At 38.2% G+C, this 20,327-nt stretch overlaps 1 protein-coding gene across 1 annotated transcript; it reads left to right on the top strand.

Moving 5' to 3' along the window:
- The first annotated feature begins 8,802 nt into the window (after positions 1-8,802).
- LOC110193232 (uncharacterized) lies at positions 8,803-19,991 on the top strand. Its single transcript, XM_078149452.1, is given in 6 exon segments — positions 8,803-10,376; positions 12,411-12,496; positions 13,272-13,398; positions 13,992-14,075; positions 17,100-17,366; positions 17,369-19,991. Coding segments are annotated over 6 exon segments (1,806 nt in total). The 5' UTR covers positions 8,803-10,348; the 3' UTR covers positions 18,583-19,991.
- The last annotated feature ends 336 nt before the right edge of the window (positions 19,992-20,327 follow it).

Genomic DNA, 20,327 nt, shown 5'->3' with positions numbered 1-20,327 from the left:
CAACTATTTTTGTTTCTGCATTAAGGAGAATGGTCTTCAGATGGGAAGGAAGACAATAAAAATGGTTCAAAGAGAATTAAAATCCAAGATAATTGAGGAGATGGAAGGTGAACACCACCTGCTCTCTATAACTTGGTGGACTACATGTGAGGCTGAACCACTGTCTGTGATCTTTAATGAAATGTGCTAAAAAGGAGACAAGCCACTGGATTTCAGGAAGGCAAATTCTTCTGTCTCTGTCTCTGTCTCTGTCTCTGTCTCTGTCTCTCTCTCGCTCTCTCTCTCTCTCTCTCTCTCCCTCTCTCTCTCTCTGTCTCTCTCTCTCTCTCTTTTAAGAAGAGCATGAATACTGGAAACAATAGACCAATGAGCTTGGAGTCAATGAAAAATAAAATTCTAGACCAGATTGCCAAACAAATTCCTTATGAGCACTAAGAAGAGATGATCATTATAAACTGTCCTGGGATCACTAAGAATGTCAGAATGCCCTCCAAAAGTTCAAAGACAGAAAAGTCTCACATTACAGTACCAACATATTCATACCAGTTAATTTTTATATAGCAAAGAACTGGAAACAAAGAAGACATGGATTGGGGGGGATCACAGAACAAATTTTGGTAGATATATAAAACAGAATATTGCTACTCCACAAAAGAAAAATAGAATAGAGCAATTGGAAGCTAGCGACTTCATGAGAAATCAAGACACTGTAAAACAAATACAAAAGAATGAAAAATTAGAAAACAATGTGAAATATCTCATTGGAAAAACAACTGACCTGAAAATAGGTCCAGGAGAGACAACTTAAAAATTATTGGACTATCTGAAAGCCATGATCAAAAAAAGAGCCTAGACATCAACTTTCAAGAAATTATCAAGGAAAACTGCCCTGATATTTTAGAACCAGAGGGCAAAATAGAAATTGAAAGAATACACAGATCTCCTCCTGAAAGAGATACCCAAAGGAAAACTCCTAGGAATATTGTAGCCAAATTCCAGAGTTCCCAGGTCAAGGAGAAAATATTACAAGCAGCCAGAAAGAAACAATTGTGGAAACACAATCAGGATAACACAAGATTTAGCAGCTTCTACATTAAAGGACTGCAGGGCATGGAATAAAACATTCCGGAGGGTAAAGGAGATAGGATTACAACCAAGAATCAGCTACCCAGCAAAACTGAGTATAATCCTTCAGGGGAAAAAATGGTCATTCTGTGAAATAGGGGACTTTCAAGCATTCTTTATGAAAAGACCAGAGCTGAATAGAAAATTTGACTTTCAAATGCAAGACTCAAGTGGAACAAGAAGTAAACAGGAAAGCGAAATCATAAGAGACTTATTAAGGTTGAACTGTTTACATTCCTGCATGGAAAGATGATATTTATAACTCATGAGACCTTTGTCAGTATTAGGGTAGTTAGAGGGAAAAAATTATATGTATGTATATATATATGTGTGTATAGATAGATAGATAGATAGATAGATAGATAGATAGATAGATAGATAGATAGATAGATAGATAGATAGATAGATAGACAGACAGACAGACAGACAGAGACAGACAGACAGACAGACAGACAGACAGACAGATATAGATAGATAGAGATAGATAGATAGATAGATAGGCAGACAGACAGACAGATAGACAGATAGACAGATAGACAGATAGACAGATAGACAGATAGATAGATAGATAGATAGATAGATAGATAGATAGATAGATAGATAGATAGATAGATAGATGATAGAGGGCACAGGATGAGTTGAAGATGAAGGCATCATATCTGGAGAATAAAATTAAGGGATGAGAGAGGATTATACTGGGAGAAGAAGAAAGGGAGAGGTAGAACAGGGTAAATTATCTCGCAAAAAAAAAAAACAGGAAAGAAAAGGCTCTTACAATAGAGGGGAAACAGGGGAAGGTAAGAGGGAATGAGTGAATCCTATTCTCATAGGATTTGGCTTAAGGAGGGAATAGCATACACACTCAATTAGGTAAGGAAATCTGTCTTACCTTACAGGAAATTAAGGGGAGAAGGGAACAAGAGAGCAGGGGGATGATAGAGAAGAGGGCAGATTGGGAAAGGGGGTAATCAGAAGTAAACACTTCTGAGGAAGGACAGGGTCAAAAGAAAGAATAGAATAAATGGGGAGGGTGGGATAGGATGAAGGAAAATAGAGTTAGTTTTTCACAACATGACTACTATGGACGTGTTTTGCGTAACTGCATGTGTATAACCTATATTGAGTTGCTTGCCTTTTCAGTGAGGGTGGGTGGGGAGGGAGGAAGGGAGAAAATTTGAAACCTAAAGTTTTAAAAACACATGTTTAAAGAAAATGTTTTCACATGCAACTGGGAAATAAGAAATACAAGAAATAGGGTACAGAAATCTATCCTGCCCTACAGGAAAATAGAAGGGGAAGGGGATAAGAGAAGAAGGGGAGAGATAAAAGGGAGGGCAGACTAGGGAAAGGGATATTCAGAATGCATGCCATCTTGGGGTGGGGGGCAGGGGAAGTTGGGGTGAAAATTTGGAACTCAAAATCTTGTAGAAGTGAATGTTGAAAACTACAAATAAATAAATTTTAAAAATAAATAAATAAACAAAAAACCAATTAAAAATATTTAAAAAAAAGATAAAAGTTAAGATGACTGGCAGTGGCCCCATTTATTATATTAGGGGCATTGTGTTAAGTACTGGAGTTACAAAGAAAGGAGAAAGAAAAACAATCTTTGCTCTCAAGGAATTAACTACCTAATCAGGGAGACAGCATGCAAACAATGATGAATGGACAAGATATATCTCAGAGGGAAAGCAAAACCATGATGGAATATCGGGAAAGTATTTTTGCAAGAAGTGCAAAGAAGTTAGGTGAGACTTGAAGGAAGCCTGGGAAGCCAGGAGGCTCATATGAGGAGGAAGAGCATTCCAGGCATGGGGAAAAGACAGTGAAAATGCAATCAGGAAATGGAATCAAGGAACAACAAGGGGCCAAGTGTCAAAGGACCCTAGAGTATGTAAGGGGAATATGATATAAGAGTCCTGGAAATGTAGGAAGGGGCCAGGTTTGGAAGGGCTTTTAAAAGCAAAATGGAGGATTTGTATTTGTTTCAAGTGGTGATAGGGAGCCACCAGAACTTATCAGATAGGGGAAAATGATATAAGATGGCCAGACCTGCACTTTAGGAAGATTGCTTTGGCAGCTGAGTAGAAGCTGGAGTGGAGAGTCTGGAGGCAGGGAGAACAACCAGAAGTCTATTATACAATAGTCCAGGTATCAGGTGATGAGGCTATGCACCAGGGTTGTGGACAGTGTCTGTTTGAGTCTCTCATCTCCAAAACAGCACTCATAACAGAGTTACTGCAGGTAGTTTCATAAATCTGCCATAAGCAGTGAACCCAAAATGCTGGGGATGTTCCTTGCTTTTTTTTTCTATCACAAGGATAACAATGAAATATATGGTCCCGTCCATCAGGTATTGTCTAATTGCACCAGATTGCCAGTCCATCTTCTTTTTCACTAATAAATTTATCTGATGTCTTCTTTTACCGTGGATTCATTGTTTACAGTGTACCTCCCCATTAAAAGAACTCCAACTTGAACTATTTAAACAAATTATTGATGCCAAAAAATTGAGAACGAGGTAAAGCAAAGGGGCTCAGGTTCACTCCTCCATCACTTAGGGACTTTTGTGACTTATTGCTCCTAGGCCAGTCCTATTTCTCAGCAGTTGTTTCTTCCACTGGACTCTCTTGTAGTCCAACTTTCTGCCTCACCGGTTTGCTGTCAGCCTTTCTACTCTCTGGGCTCCTTTAGTTATATATTCAGCTCAGGTTTCATTCAGGCACTCCTCCTGCAGATGCTTACTTCATACATATGTAGAACTTAAAGTTCAACCCTCGCTTGCAAAGTGTATTCCCAAGACAAAACTACCCAGGTTTAAGGTACTCGTTGGGTTTATAGCCACTCAAATCTGTAGCTCACAATCCTCCACTGATATGTTTACTTGTTGAGCATAGGACACAATTTTAAACAGAAGTATTTAATGAAATAGAATAGTAATGAAAATAGAAATAAAACATTTCCCCATAAACCTGGAGTAAATTCTTCCATCTGTAGGAACAGTGGATACATAGTAATCATCATCATAATGATTATTGTGATGATGATAGCTAGTATTTATCTAATTTGATCATAAAGGGGACAAGTTGGAGACACAGTGAACTCATGTAGTGAGGGAACTTTTATGTAGGAATACACAAATAGGTGACACATTTTCTCAAGTTACTCATGTAAAGGGACACACATGTGATTAGAAAATATGAATGGAGGAGCAACCCATGCCTCTGATGTAAGGATACCAATGTGTTCCGATGATGTCTCCTCAATGATCCTGCCCAACTTGGTCCCTGATGATCTTATATGGCATGTAGTCAGTCTTTTCCAGGTGTGTACTCTCTGCCCAGCACAGTCTATGTAATGTCTGTGGTTTAATGCTCCCTATTCGTATTATATAACTGCTATTCATCATTGCTCCTGTGGTCCTATGGTAACTGCTGGGTACTGTAGAAATTTTCCCTGCTTGTAGCTTCTGGATTCAGCTATCATATTCTGCCGGGGTATTGTTTTCCTCATAAGAGGATGAGTGGATTTTGCCATGCCTTTTCTTGTGGCTTTTTTCTTTCTCTGTTTTCCCAGCTATAACTCTTTTAGAAAGTAAAAGTCCTAACACATCCAGTCATTGAATTGAGTAGAAAGTAATTCTTTCTAGGAAAAATCCTTTTCTGGATTTGTAAGACTGTTTTGTAAGTTCTATATACTTATCAAAAGGGGATGAGGATTCTAGTAAAAAACTACGTGATATCTAATTGATATCATATTCCTTGCCTTTGTAAGGGATGTGAGAGGGATGGGAAGAAGAGAGAGAATTCGTAACTCAGATTTTTAAAAACTGAATGTTAAAAAATTTTACGTGTACTTGGAAAATATTTAACTAAGAATATAGATATAAAAAATTTAAAAAAAGTTATTTTTGAGGGAAGACTGTGGAGTTAGAAAACTTTTCTTAAGACTAATGTAACCCTTTACTGTAACAAGAAAAAACCTGGATATACATTGGGTCCTCAAAAAAATCTGAGCTCATCTGTCCTCATTCAGGTGTAATTCCCTGGTACTTCCAAAAGGGAATTTATGGAGGTGACACAACAGTTCACACATCTCACTAATGTAGCTCATTTGCCTCTACCCAGTTGGCCAACCCTCTCCAACACCTGTCTTAGGGGTTCCCACAGAGGGAAAAGGCTCAGGTTAACTCCTCTATCACTTAGGGACTTTGTGACTTATTGCTCCTAGGCCAGTCCTACTCCTTAGCAATTAATTGTTCCTTACACTGGATTCTCCTGTAGTCCAGCTTTCTGCCTCATCAGTTTGCTGTCAGCCTTTCTACTCTCTGGGCTCCTCTAGTTACATATTCAGTCCAGGTTTCATTCAGGCACTCCTCCTGCAGATGCTTACTATTGTGGTTCCTTCTTTCAATGGTTCCACCTTCTAGTTATTTATTCCTGGACTCCTCACTGTTCACAAGCTTTTTTTATTATGTCCTACCTTTCCAAATGTCTTATACTTGACTCCTTGCTATTATCCAGCAACACTGGCCTATCATTCCTCCAATACAATGCTCCATCTCCCTTCCCTATTCATTTATACCAGCTGTGCCCCATGCCCTCCTCACAGATCCTCTTATTTGCTTTGGCTTCATTCAAGACTCAAATCTCACCTCCTGCAGGGGGCCTTTCCCTCTGAGATTACCTCTCATATGTTCTGTATATAACTTGTATAAACCTAGTTATATTCATTACATTTGTCTCCATTAGAATATAAATTCTTTGAAGGCAGTCTCTTTTTACCTTTCCTTCTTTATTTTCCGAGCCCAGCGTCTGACATTAATAAATGCCTATTAACAACTATTATCAGTATGGCTTTGCTGCTTCTGCTTCCCTTTATTGTCCAGGGGCTTGTAATCACTTGAGGGTTTGTTTTTTCAGAAGGGTCAGAAAGCTCAACATTCTTGTAATAAAAACAATAGCAAGCACTTACGCACCACGTTAAAGCATGCCAAGCGTTTTACAAATATTATCTCATTTGATCCTCACAACAACCCTGGGAGGCAGGTGCTATTTTTAGTCCCATGTTCCAGATGAGGAAACTGAGACAGAGAGAGGTTAAGTGACTTGCTCTGGGTTACAGAGCCTTTTTTAGTGTCTGAGCTCGAATGTGAGCTCAAGTCTTCTTGACTCCAAGTCCTGCACTCTGTTCACTCCTCCATCTAGCTGACTAGCTCCTCCGTCACGTCAGGAAAAAACTACTGCCAGGAAGGTGAAGGCAGCAGTTGGTTGCCAAAGGAAACTGTTCTCTCCATCCTCGTTTCTGGTCCCAGGCCAGACAAGGGCAGAAGAAGTCCGCCGGAAGTTGGGATTGGACTCTTTGAAGAGGGCGGGGCGGGGAAAGAAGGCGGGGCACAAAGCGTCCCCTGATTGGCGGAGAGTTCCTACAGTGTTACTTAGTATCGCTCTCCTTGCCTCTCCCCTCCAGCCCCGTCCCCCACTCCACTGAGAAAAGCGAAATAACCGAGTTCGGAGCTCAAAGCTAACATAAGCAGAGCCCTGAAGTCACCCCTTGGGTCGTAATGGCGGGGAGAAGACATTGCTGTGAAATCGGTTAGAGACTTTGGAAAACAAGGACCCAGAAAATATGGAAAGGGTGATTCTGGGAGTTGTAGTTCGAAGGCTTCCTGTGCCTAACCACACCCCTCTCCCCAGGGAGCCGAGCACGAGGAGGATGCGCGCGCAGTTTCGTGGGTTGCCAAGAATGCTTCGCTCCTGGACCCACTCGTTTGCAGTCAGGCTTGGGTCCTATACCCACGCATCGGGTAAGTACAGCTCGGGGCGTCTGACCGTAGCTCCCTGCGGGCCCCATCACTCCAGCCAGGTCGAGATCGGCGAGAAGCTGGAGTACACCTGCCGCGGGGAGCTGGGCTTGTGGGCTTTGTCCAGGGAGCTCACAGACCGCTAGCCCAGAACTTGGTGGGCGGGCCAGGAGGGGGTGTGGCAGCCCCGGAGGGGGGGGGCCGAAAGTTCCGGTTGAGTTAGTTTATTGTGGGGTGGACTCAACTTCTACATTCCCCATCCCTTTCCCCCGCTCCCTGCTGTTCCCCCCAGGGTCTGCACTGCTAATAGGCACCCTCAGAGGGCGGCAACGTTGTGGGGAGGGGCTTTCGAGGAAGGTTTCAGATGTTATAGAAATAGAGCTGGGCTCCCGATTCAGGACCTAGGGCAGGGACTGTGTTTAGTTTCTTTGTATGCCCTGCACTTCGCATGCTGCCTGGCTTCAGTAAGCGTGATTGGCTGATTGAACTGAAAAAGTCTCTGTGTTTCTCTTTACCTTTGTTTGTGCATTGGTTTCTAAGTTTAATCTGCGTTGTTAATATTTTCTTCATCCATTTTCTACGTCCAATCAACCAAACAACATATTAGATCCTGATTTTGTAGCATTTGCAGACTCCAGAGGCATAAATACTTACACTGAAATTTTAACAAAGCTTCTGTGTGGCAGGCCCTGTGCTGGGCTCTGGGATACAAAGAAAAGGGGGGGTAAAAACCCAACACCCAGGCCTGCTTTCAAGGAGCTCAAAGTCTAAAGTGTTGTGTCTTAGGCAACTATAGGTTTATATGTTACTCTTGTGGACCATTTATGGTCCAGTACCTCTCCACAATTTTTGCATGGCTTTAGAGTCTGGCTGTATCATTGAGACTATTTGGTTCCTCCTGCTCACAATGATCAATCTCTGCCCACAGTGCCCCTTAGAAGAGCTTGAAACTGCTTAACCCAAGTGAAGGGGATAGGCTCCCTGCTGGAAATTCAGATTTGAAATTCATGGGGAGAGTCTTCTATAAAAACCACTAAACAAGGTGATGGCTACTCTGTTAAGCCCCCAACTTCTGACTCCACATGAACAAGACTGGATCCTGAAAATTAATGTACCTTGGAGGGAAGAAACTATGTTACGAAGAGATAAATCAGACCCTGAAGCTGCTCGACAGAGTTTTAGGTGGTATCAATACCCAGAATTGGCTGGACCTCAAGAAGCCCTCATCCAACTCAGAGAACTCTGCTTTCAGTGGCTAAGGCCAGAGATTCACACAAAGGAAGAAATCCTGGAGTTGTTGGTGCTAGAACAATTTCTGACCATCCTTCCTGGAGATATCAGGATTTGGGTAAAGTCTCAGCATCCCACAAATAGCAAAGAGGTAGTGAGCCTGGTGGAGGACTTGATCCAAGCAGCTGAGGAGAGAGGTGAGAGTTACGGAAAGGTGATGGGAATGGAGGTAAAAGGATGAAATAGGCACTTGAAATTAGGAATCTATGGCATAAACAGGGAAAAAGTTTCCTGGGAATTTGGGATTCCAATATGGGATCAATGGATCATGTTATCAAGTCCATTGTCTCCTTCAAGGTCCACTGTGGCTAGTAGTATGTGGTATTTTTCCATATAGGTAAGACCATTATCAATTGAGACTGCTTTTTTGAGTGCTGGGTTTTTGATTTTGCTTTCTTTTTGGAGGGTATAAGGTGGGATAAAGTAGGGGAAGGGGAAGGAATAGCCAAACTATCAAATTATTCTATTTCTATAGTGGATTCATGCCATCTCTCCATAAAGAAGTGACTGAAATTTAGACTTGGGAATAATGCCTTACATATTTAAGGTAAGAGGTGTGGTGTGGTGGGAAACATACTGAGTTATGATCAGAAATTTAGGCCTGAATCCTGTGTTTGACCCTTTTTAGAGGTGTGGTATTGAGTGAGTAACTTTACCTTTAGGCCCCAGTTTGCTTATCTGCAAAGTGAGGGGTTTGGACCAGATTGCCTCTGGCATCACTTTTAACTCTTAATCTCTATTATCTGTAATCTTTTCTATAGTTTATTTTCAGCCAAATTATGACTAGAAATCTAGTCTTCTCACTCCTACCATCTTCTCTCTTCACTAAAGCATAGTGAAAGTTATAATATGGAGTTATAATAACTATATATAATATATAGTTATAATAGTGAAGTTAAGATCATCTAGATATCTGTGCATACTGCTTTCTCTATGAGAGTTACAAATTATTTTCTTACATGTCAAATAAGATAAGACCCCTGTCTTTTCATAGTTCAGAGGGACCTCAGAAGTCATCTAACATGTTAGCTGAACAGGAATCTAGATGCTGTATGACTCTGGGCAAGTCACTTAACCTCTTTCTATCTCAGTTTCCCCAACTGTAAAATGAGACTAATAAATAGTATCTATTTCACATGGTTGCTGTGAGGATCATATGATATAATATTTGCAGAGCTCTTAGTGCAGTGCTTTATACATAGTAGGTACTTAAATGCTTATTCCTTCCCCCTACTATAAAAACCTTTCACTTGAAGACTTCTAGTGAGAGTGCCTCCTGGGGTAGATCATTCTACCTTGGACAGGTCTCTAATCATTAGGAAGTTTTTCTTTTAAATCAAACCTAAATCTACCTTGCTGCAATTTCTACAGCTTTCCTTTTAGACCAATGGAATATAGCTTACCATCACTTTTAATAATATATTCTAGAGTTTAGCCAGGGAAAGACATCAAGCTCAGTGAAATAGAAATGATAGGGACTTTAGGAGGAAGTGAATACTCCATATTACAATTTGTAATAGAACAAGAAGAAAGCTAAGCTTCTGATAATATCGAAGATTTTGGAAAGTTAGCTTTCAAGGAGTTCAGAAAGGATAGATAGGATTCTAGGGGGTGGGCCTAAAGGTCTACAGGGAAATGGGCCCAAGCAGGGTAGATAGCTTACAAGGATGAAATTGTTATATTACTAAGGTAAGTTATTCTGATGAAGAAGAAAAAGGGAAACTGTCTACAAAGATTATAGAAGCATAGAGAACCCATAAACCAACTTAGAGTGTTAAAAATACACATCAAGAGATGGAAGGAAGTGCAGGTTATGGAGGATGGAAACAAAAGGTCACTGTCCTGAAAGAATAGTATCAGCAATGCTTAAAGATCAGTTTGTTCTGGGACTTTCAATGAATTCTAAGGACAGCTGAAAGGGCTTTTTAAAATATTGGGGCAAGGGAAATATCAAAGAAATGATGGAACCAGTGTTCAGGTTAGATGGGGTAACAATAATGGATGCTGGGACAAGATGAAACTATGTAATTCTTATTTTGCTAATTTTCCCTATCAAGGAGAATGATCTTCAGACTGAGAGGAATAGAACAAAAATGGCCAACAAGTTAAAACTGAAGATTAATAGAAGAGATGATAGGAGAACACCTAGATACTCTCAGTGAGTTCAGTTCATTTGAGCTAAATGTCTCCATCTTTGCACACTTAAAAGAACTGGCTGGTGTGATTGCTTAGCTCCTTTTAGTAGTCTTTGAAAAGCCATGGAGAACTGGAGAGGTGCCAGAGGACTGAAAAGAGGCTGATGTGATGATTCACTAAAAAGAGAAGGTAGGGGCCTGCAAACTAGAGGCTGGCAAGTTTGACTTCAGTTCCTGGCCCGCTAGAATGGATTATTGAAAGGATATATATACATATATATATATGTAGGATATATGTATATATATCCTTTCAATAATCCATTCTAGCGGGCCAGGAACTGAAGTCAAACTTGCCAGCCTCTAGTATATTTTTAATCAAGGCTAGGTCTTTTTAGACTAATCTCATTTCCTTTTTTAACAGAATTACTAGACTGGTAGATGAGGATAATGCTATTAGACATATTGCTAGAATTCAACAAAGTATTTGACATAATCTTTCATATAATCTTTTAGAAAATATGGTAATATGTGGGCTTGATGATGGCATAGGTAGGTACATTTGGAACTGTTTGAATGATAAGACCTAAAAATGTCACGATTGATGGGTCAGTGGTAGCTTGGTGAGAGTTCTCCAGTAGACTCTGTTGTTCTTGTTGCTATGCTATTTAAAATGCTAATCTGTGACTCTTCTAAAAATCAAAATGGCATACTTATCAAATTCACAGATGACATGAGGCTGGGGGAAGAAATAAGTAATTCAGATCCCATGTTCAGAATTTGAAAAGATGTCTACATATTGGCATTATGGGCTTAACCTAAAAAGATTAAATTTTATAGAGATTAATGTAAAATTGTATACTTAGGTTTTAAAAAGTCACTTGCAAATATGCCAGATATGTAAACATGGAGCTAGATAGTACTTAATTTCATGAAAAACTTGTTATTTTCATGGATTGAAAGTGCAGTTATGAGTCAACATTGTGTCAATGTGGCTAAGAGCTAGGCCAATGTACCAAGAACTAGAGAGATAAGCATTCTAAAGTATATTATTAATTGTTTAATAGTATTAGTCTCATTTCCCCAGTGACACTGTTAACCTCTTTAACCAAAAAATATTTCTCTTATGCCCCTCTAATGTCTCTTACAGTACTTAGTACCTAAGAGGTAGGGATAATTTAATGAATAAATATGTGAGTTTGAGGTGGGAGAAAGGAGAAAACCGTTCAACAAGTGGAATTGTTTCTTTTGAAGTCCATCAGCATCATAATGGCCCTATGTCTTCTGAGTTGCAAGGTGATGGGAGAAAATGAGTCCACACCCTAAAAACAAAGATGGTATTTCAGAAAAAAGGAACTATCAACACACCTGGCCACTTCTCCTCAGTCTACATCTGCAGAATTGTGTTGACCTCTGGCTGCCACATTTTAACAAGGCCTTTTGACAAATGATAGTATACCCAGAGCAAGGTTATTATTATGATGAAAGGGACTGAGGACTATGTCTGTAAATATGGGTGAAAGGAGTTTGGCATATTAGAAAGACTATGGTCAAAGACGTGAAAACTGTCTTTAAGTATTTGAAGAGCTCCTCTTGGAAGAAAGATTTGGAAAAAAAAAATCAAAGTACATGTGGAAAAGAGGCAAAATAATTTACCTGACATATGTAGTGATGACTGTTACATACATATAATGTGGAAATTTGGGAGAAATCCCATTATTTCAATGTATAATACCTGAGGCATATGTAGAGAGTGCTGTTTCTCAGAATCTTTTGTGACTATATGTATGAAGTCAAGACTTTGAGAAGTAGTGTCCATGATCCCCTTTGTTGTCCTGCAAAGGGACTGGGTTACTTCATTTTCCCTGACTTTCCTCTTCCTAGGGAATGTGTGTGTCTATATGTGCATGCTTGTATACACAGTTTGCATGTGCATGCATGTGTGTATATGTGCATGTGCTGGGCAGTCAACCAAGTAGTATATAGGGATGTATAGCGTGGGCTACCTGGGAATTGCAAGGTAAAATCAGTTTTCCTCATATTTCCTTTTAACTCCTCAGCTATTAATCCTCAGGACTCTAGCCTTCTTCAGGTGGATGAAAGAGAAGAAGAGATGATGGCTCCTGAACTGACTTTGAGATCCCAGGTGTGTTAATATTTCCTTTTTTGTGAAATACCATTTTTGTTTTTAGGGTGTGGACTCATTTACACCCATCGTCTTGCAACCCAGAACACAAGATAGGGCCATTCTGATGATGTTGTGACTTCAAAAGAAATAATCCCCACTTGTCTAGTGCTTTTCTTCTTTTTCCCATGTTTACTCATTAAGTCATCCTATCCTCTTATGTGTTGGGTATTGTAAAAGATGCCAGAGGAGCATAAGAGAAATATCTTTTGGTCAAAGAGGTTAACAGTGTCACTGGGGAAATGAGACTAATACTATTAAACAATCAATAATATACTTAATCTTTTTAAGTTGCCAAAACTAGTTAGTAACAAAAACCAAAAAGTAAGTTAAAGAAGGGAAGGGCTAGATTGGGCAGGGAGGATATAGGATAGTATTTCTGCAACTTTATGAAGTGTTGGGTCCTTTACTTTAAATAAAATTCAGCAGAAACTTTGTAGTAAAACATTTTAAAGTGATTTTAAAATTCTTACTACTAATGGAATCTGATTATAAGAGCCAGGAACACACCAGTCAACAAACTCCCTCCAATGCTCCCCCAAAAAATATTTATGTAGGGTACCACAAAATCAGGCATATGGCAAATTTGTAAAAGAACTTTTTTGAAACACTCAGAAGACTGAAAGCTCCCAGAAATACTTAGATATCTTGGACAAATTCCCCACCTGTTCTCCCTTCTCCAGAACCATGTAAGGAGGAGGGTTTTGTGTGAACCAGAATGGGTTTGCCATTTCAGGAGTCTGTGACATTCAAGGATGTGGCTGTGGATTTCACCCAGGAAGAGTGGGGGCAGTTGGATTCAGATCAGAGGGACCTATACCAGGCTGTGATGCTAGAGAACTACAGGAACCTAGTTTTTCTGGGTAAGGATAGCTTCATCTTTTGACTCAGGATCTTCTCCTTGTAATGTCTTCATTTCTTTTCTTATAAGATATTAGATGATTAGTTAAAAGTCAGAAGGACTTGCAGCACTCAGAGAGGATGTCTAATGGCTTTTACAACCAAGAAGATGTCTTTTACAACAAAGAGAAAGGCCATTTCTCCTCCTTGTTCCCAGATGAAAAGGCTTTGTTCAACATAATTGCAAATTAGCAGATTCATTCATTATGCAGTTTCTTAGGCTTCATCTAAGGTATCATCCTCCAGGGTGGTATCTCCCAAGATGAATATTCTCCTAGTGTAAGTCCTAGAGCAAATTCCTACAAATATTAGAAGCAGTTTCCATCTTCTTCATGGGGAAAGGGACAGATGAATTCACATGAACTCTATGACTCATTCCTCTAAACTCTATTGGAATGTTTTATAGAACTTTCCTACTTCAAGATCCCTTTGAACCATCTCCCAGGCTCTCCTTTTGGGTTCTCTCTTCAGGAGTTTGTAACTAGAAGTGTGCAGAAATAGTTTTTTTATCCTCATGCCAAACAGTCATTTTTGCATTTTTTTCTCACATGAGCAGGGCTTCCAGTTTCCAAACCAGAATTAATTTCCCATATGGATCAAGGGGAAGAGCCAGGAATCCTGGAGAGAGAAGTCTTACAAGGTACTTGTTCAGGTGAATAAGTAAATGAGTGAAACCGTGCAGAGGGCAGTCATTGCAAGCAAAAAGTGAGATGGTCCAGTTAAATTTTGAACCTGAAGGTCTTCTCAAGGTCTTTCAGTCCTGGGGGACTGAAATATAACCTTAGTAGCACACCTGTTCTCATGCATTCTCCAAGCTGAAATATATTCCTTTTCTCTAACCCTTCCACCGTTACTCTGAATCCCGTCCCTTGCCCTTTCCTATGCTTTTAGACATTTCATAGATTTAGAGTTAGGCAGGATATTACAAGTCATCTAGTTCATACTTTTTACCCATGTTATCATTATCTATTCCTAGTTATATTGCCTTCTGGTCTGGGATTATGGTATGAATAATTTTTTTTAACTTAAAACTTTTTAATGGTATATTAGGGCCACTCACCACAGCATTTAGAACAAGACCTTTCTGAGTTAAAGGAGTTTAAAAAGTGAGAAGACTTGATCAGTTTCTGCAGCTCATTTCAATTCCTTTAAATGGAGGTCTCTCCAAATGTCCACTAGGGAAGAGAAAAAAGAAAGAACAACAAATACAAACTGTGTATTAAAGGGTATACTATAAACCCAGCAGAGTTGAGAGTGTGATACTCTGGGCTTCTGAATCTGTGTCCAGATTGGGGTAATGGTATGGCCATTCTCAAGATTAGGACAGTTCTCTAATTCAAACAGAAAACCTCAAGAAAGACAGACAAGACATTATTACATAATGCTAAAAGGATTTAAATAACCAGTATATAGCAATCTTTACATTATGAGCACCAAACTGTCTCAGTAGTTAATTTCAGAAAAGAAAGTTTGATAACACTATCAGCATAAATAACAGCTGGTATGGTGTCCTCTAAAGATGGTTTCCCAGCTTTCTCTTTTGTATAATAAAAGCCCCATCTATGACATCAATAGACATCAATCACCTCCTTTTCAGGGGTTTCTGGATGGTGATTGATGTGGAACAAAGTGTTAGCTGCTGTCTCCTCTCCCAGATCTATGTTTTGGGATTTTTGAGCACAGTAATTGGTTGAGGGTAATGAGACTATGCAATTAGAATGTCTCTGTCTTTCCTTACAATTAGATATCAAAGGGAGTAAGCTCTTTGAGAGTACGGATAGTATCATTTTTTGTATTGGTGTTCCCCAGTACCTAGTAGGCACTTAATAAGCTCTCGTTGATTGATTCATATGATGTCAGGTGCTATAAGGCCATATGAGTCCAGATAGTTATCTATGCAGTTATTATTGGGAAATGATGAGGAGACCTCAACTTATTTTAGAGGTAAAAGGAAAAAAATAACACAAGGTACTAGCCAGTTGATATGGCTGTGAATCTACCAGGGAGTTCTGTATCATAAATTGTCTGGGTAGTGGTGAGAGAATGGCCCTGGGTGAGAAATCAAAGGTCTTTTGGTAGAGGTGCTTTAGGCTTTTCCCTTGAATTACAAATACAAAAACGGTTTCAAATTCCAAGGAGGGGAGGGACTTGCAATATTTAAATCATAAAAAGGCCTTAAATGTTAATAAAATGTTTGTATACATGTATATGTTTTATGGCAAGCAATATTAATTCATTAATATTCTCTAGAGTAAAAACAAAAATGTTAATACTTGTAATTACAAAATTCTAAAAATCTAGAAAGGTCATAGAAACCAAAGCCACACGCTTCAAAATATATTGCAACAGATTCTACAACAATGGCCAAATATGTAATCATTTTTATGTGAGTTCCTTGTACATTCCATAATTGTTCCAATTAGTTTTCTCTAATAGCTAAGATGTTATTTCCAATTTTTTAAATAAGTAATTCAGAGATGTAATTGCTTGTTAATTTTTTTTGGTGATATTTTGATAATGGCAAATTGAAGTTTCCTCCTATTAATAGATTTTGGCTATTTATGCTTATTGTGTTATTAACCTTCCTTTTATGAAGTTATGAAGTTATGTTTGGTGCTCATAAGTTAAAGATTGCTATTATTTAAAGTTCTTTTTAGCATTATGTAATAATGCCCTGGTCTTTCTTTAAGTTTTCTACTTTGAATTATTTGTTTCATCTGTTGTCATTACTGCCATTCCTGTTTAAAAAAAACAACAACTTACATTTGCATGAAATATTTTAAACCTACCACTTAAGCTTAAAACCATATTGTGTGTGTGTGTGTGTGTGTGTGTGTGTGTGTGTGTGTGTGTATATATATATATATATATACACACACACACACATTAAATGGATTTCCTCTAGGAAGAATAGGGGTTTTTAAATCCATTCCTAAAATCTATTCTTTTTCTCAGCAAAATTCAGACTATTTACATTTAGTGCATTAAAGTAAATTTTCTGTATTCTCTGGTTTCCCTTTCCCTCTTTCACATTGAGTTCTCTCCCCTTAGGTCAAGTTGTTCTTCAGCTTTTCCTCAAGATCTCCTAAATTTCTTCTTCTCATATTTAATCTCTGGTCTTTTTCACAAGTCCAAGGTCTTCTTCACAAGTCCAAAGTCTTCCAAATTACCTGCACAATTTTCCTTTCTTTATGCATCTCAATTCCTCCTTTCTTCTCCTGTTCCTGATGCCACAACTTTTTACCACAAAAGTTGAAAGGAGAAAGGAGAAAAATAATGAGAAATGGTGATTTGTTAGAAAAAATGCTGGATTAAGGATCTGAAAACCTAGGATCTATTTGTGATTCAGCCATTTATTAAATACATGTCCATGAACAAGTTGTTTTATGCATTTGGGCACTTATTTTTCTTATTTGTAAAAGTCCCTACTGCACAGGCCTGTTGTGAGATTAAAATGAAATCCTGAATATAAAAGTGCTGTATAAACTAAGAATTCTGCAAATGTAGGGGAGTAGTCATTATTATTTGTTTTTTTTTCTTTACCCTTTCCATGTTGAAGAGAATTCTCCTTGATTTAAAAGATAGAATATAGAACTTACCATACAAAAGTACTTTTTCTCAGTACAAAGAGACATGAGATTTTTACAATTTTTATTTCTTTCAGATTGGAACACTGGGACTGAAAGCAAAGGGTCAATTTCTAATCCAGCCATTTCTGTCGAAGAATCAGTTTTGGAAAGACTTACAATGGTTGGTCTTAAGAATTCCCAAGGACAAGATTGGAAATATAATATCAAGAAAGAGAAGCAGCAGCATAACTGGGAGAGACATTCTGAGGAAGTAACAGTCCCCAACAGAAAAACTTCTGATGTATTAAGAGACCATGAATGCAGTAAATTTGAGAGAAGTTATAACCTGGGTCAATCCCTGTTCCAAAAACAGATTCTATAAAAAAGAGACTCCATAAACATGATACACCTGATATGTTTTGCAGTGAATTTTCAGACGTGCTTAAATGTAATACAGTCTCCTCAGGGAAGAAACCTTGCAAGAATAATGAATGTGAGGAAGCATCTAGTCATTGCTCCAATTTAATACAGTGTCATGGTTTACATAATGAAGAAAAAGTTTACAAATATAATGAATCTGGGAAGACCTGTGGTGAAAGCATACACATTACTCAACATCCGGAAATTTATGCTGAAGAGAAACGCTATAAATGTAATGAATGTGGCAAAGCCTTTAGCCGGAATACATTCCTTACTCAACATCAAAGTATTCATACTGGGGAGAAACACTATAAGTGTAGTGAATGCAGCAAAGCCTTCAGTCAGAGAACACACCTTGTTCAGCATCAGAGAATCCACACTGGAGAGAGACCCTACGAATGTAATGATTGTGGAAAAGCCTTCAGCCAGAGATCCCACCTTGTTCAGCATCGGAGAAACCACACTGGAGAAAAACCTTATGATTGTAACGAATGTGGGAAAGCCTTTAGAGACAGTTCATCTCTTATTCGACATCAGATCATCCATACTGGAGAAAAAACATATGAATGCCTTGAATGTGGAAAGGCTTTCAGTCACAGCTCAATCCTTACTCAGCATCAGAGAATTCATACTGGAGAAAAGCCCTATGAGTGTAAAACATGTGGAAAAGCCTTTAGTCACAGTTCATCCCTTAGTCACCATCAAAGGATCCACACTGGAGAGAAACCTTTTGAGTGCAATGAATGTGGAAAAGCCTTCAATAACAGCTCATCTTTTATTAAACATCAGAGAATTCATACTGGAGAGAAACGCTATAAATGTAGTGAATGTGGAAAAGCCTTTAGCCAGAGCACACATGTTATTCAGCATCAAAGAATCCACACTGGAGAGAAACCCTATGAATGTAATCAGTGTGGAAAAGCCTTCAGTGAAAACTCATCACTTACTCGACATCAGATAATCCATTCTGGAGAAAAACCACATGAATGCAGTGAATGTGGAAAAACTTTCCGGCACAGCTCATCTCTGAATCAACATCAGAGAATCCATACTGGAGAGAAACCCTATGAGTGTAGTACATGTCAGAAAACATTCAGTTGCAGATCATCACTTTGTAAACATAAGAGACTTCATATTGGGGAGAAGTTATGTAAATGAAATACATGTGATAAATTGTCAAGAAGAGCTTATCCTGAAACACCTGAGAATTCCTAGTGAAATGGAAGTTTACAAATGTTAGTCACTGTATTTACTTATAAAGTACATATTGTTTAAATCTACTTCATTACTTTAATGATCTGTATTTTCATCAGTATGTCCCAATTATCAGTACAGATCATGACTCCTTTACATCTCAGTAGACAGTATGGCTGTGGGTCTTATTGTGTTTTATGGTCTGACAGGGCAAGTCTCACCTTTACCAATCATCCTTTTTCCAAAAAAAGTATCTCTTCCTATTTTTGCCAACATAGTTTTTTATATGCATTTGTCCTTTTATCTAATTCTATAAGAGGACCCTGTGGTGCTTTAGTTGGTATTGTATCAAATCTAATAGTAAATCTAAATCGTTTAACAACTGAATGTTGACCCTTTTACTATATTCATCAGATCCCTGTTAGGAAGTATTCCTTCTATATTTACTTATTTTAATTTGGCCATAATGTTTTATAATTTTTCAAAAATATTCTGTTTGTCTTAGTGAGTTACTACCCAAATATTTGATTTTTTTTGCCATTAATGTAAATTGTTTTTTCTTTTAAAAATTGGTTTATTATTTTTATTACCAGTATAAAAGAATATAGTTGTTTTTGGCAGGTTTAGCTTCTATCTTGATTCCCTTACTGACCTCATCTCAATTTTTGCTGAGAATTTGAATTGACTATACAGAAAGGTATTTTAATCTTTTCATTACTAACATTCATCCCTTTCATTTCTTATTCTTATTGTAATTTCAAGAACTTCTAAAACCATGTCAAATAGAAGTAGTAAAAGAGAAAACTCTTGTTTTACCTTTTTTTTTTCAGTGAGAAAACTTTTATTTCTCTGTTACACTTTTGGTTTTTAGTAGATGTCATTATCATGTTAACAAAAAATCCCATTTGTTCCTATTCTGTGTCACGGATGGGTGGTATATTTTAACAGAAGATTTTTTTTTGTATTAGATTGTAGTTGTGGGGCCTTATGTGTAAAGTAATATTTAAGTGAAAATACTTGAGGTTAAGAGCATTTCTGTAGGCAGAAATGAAGGAAAAGTACTGCTAGAGTAATAACAGAAGTGACAGTGACATTCACTGGTATCAAAAAGGGTGTGGGAGAGAAGTCATTTCCCTCTCAATTGAGCACAGTGAAAAGTAATAATGCCCCATATATAGACTAGTACAATAGACAGGCTTGACACACCTCCTTGCCTCTCCCCCCCCCCAAAAAAAAAGACAGTAATATCTATGTGATAGGGTTATTGTCAGAAACAATTGAAATTATTTAAAGCACTTTGTAAATGATAAAGTGTCCTATAAACAAGCTGTTATTTAAAATGTTAAATTTTGAATAAAATTTTTGTGAAAACATTTTCTTTGTAAATCAACCTTATGTTAATTTGTATTAGTTGTATTATAAGTCATTTAAGGCTTCTACTTGTTTTATTTTATGCTATGGTCGGCGATTAAATATTTATTACGCACCTATTATATGCCAGGAACTGTACTAAGCTCTAGTTAAGTTCTAGTTGGGTTCTAATGCCTCAGAAATTTTGAGAACCACTGATGAAAGCCATTTCAGACCCCACTAGTGTAATTCTCCATATAGTTGCCGGGCCTAAAGTTGTCCTTCACACTGAGACTGAGGAGAAGACTCTGTAGTGGCTGGAGTAATCCACCCTTTTTAATTGGCTTCCTGACTCCATT

Source organism: Phascolarctos cinereus, unplaced genomic scaffold (genome assembly GCF_003287225.1).
Source record: "Phascolarctos cinereus isolate Bilbo 61053 unplaced genomic scaffold, phaCin_HiC Scaffold_2;HRSCAF=192, whole genome shotgun sequence".
Classification (NCBI taxonomy): domain Eukaryota; kingdom Metazoa; phylum Chordata; class Mammalia; order Diprotodontia; family Phascolarctidae; genus Phascolarctos; species Phascolarctos cinereus.
The sequence above is the reverse complement of the archived record's forward strand: the minus strand, read 5'-3'. Positions and strand labels throughout refer to the sequence as shown.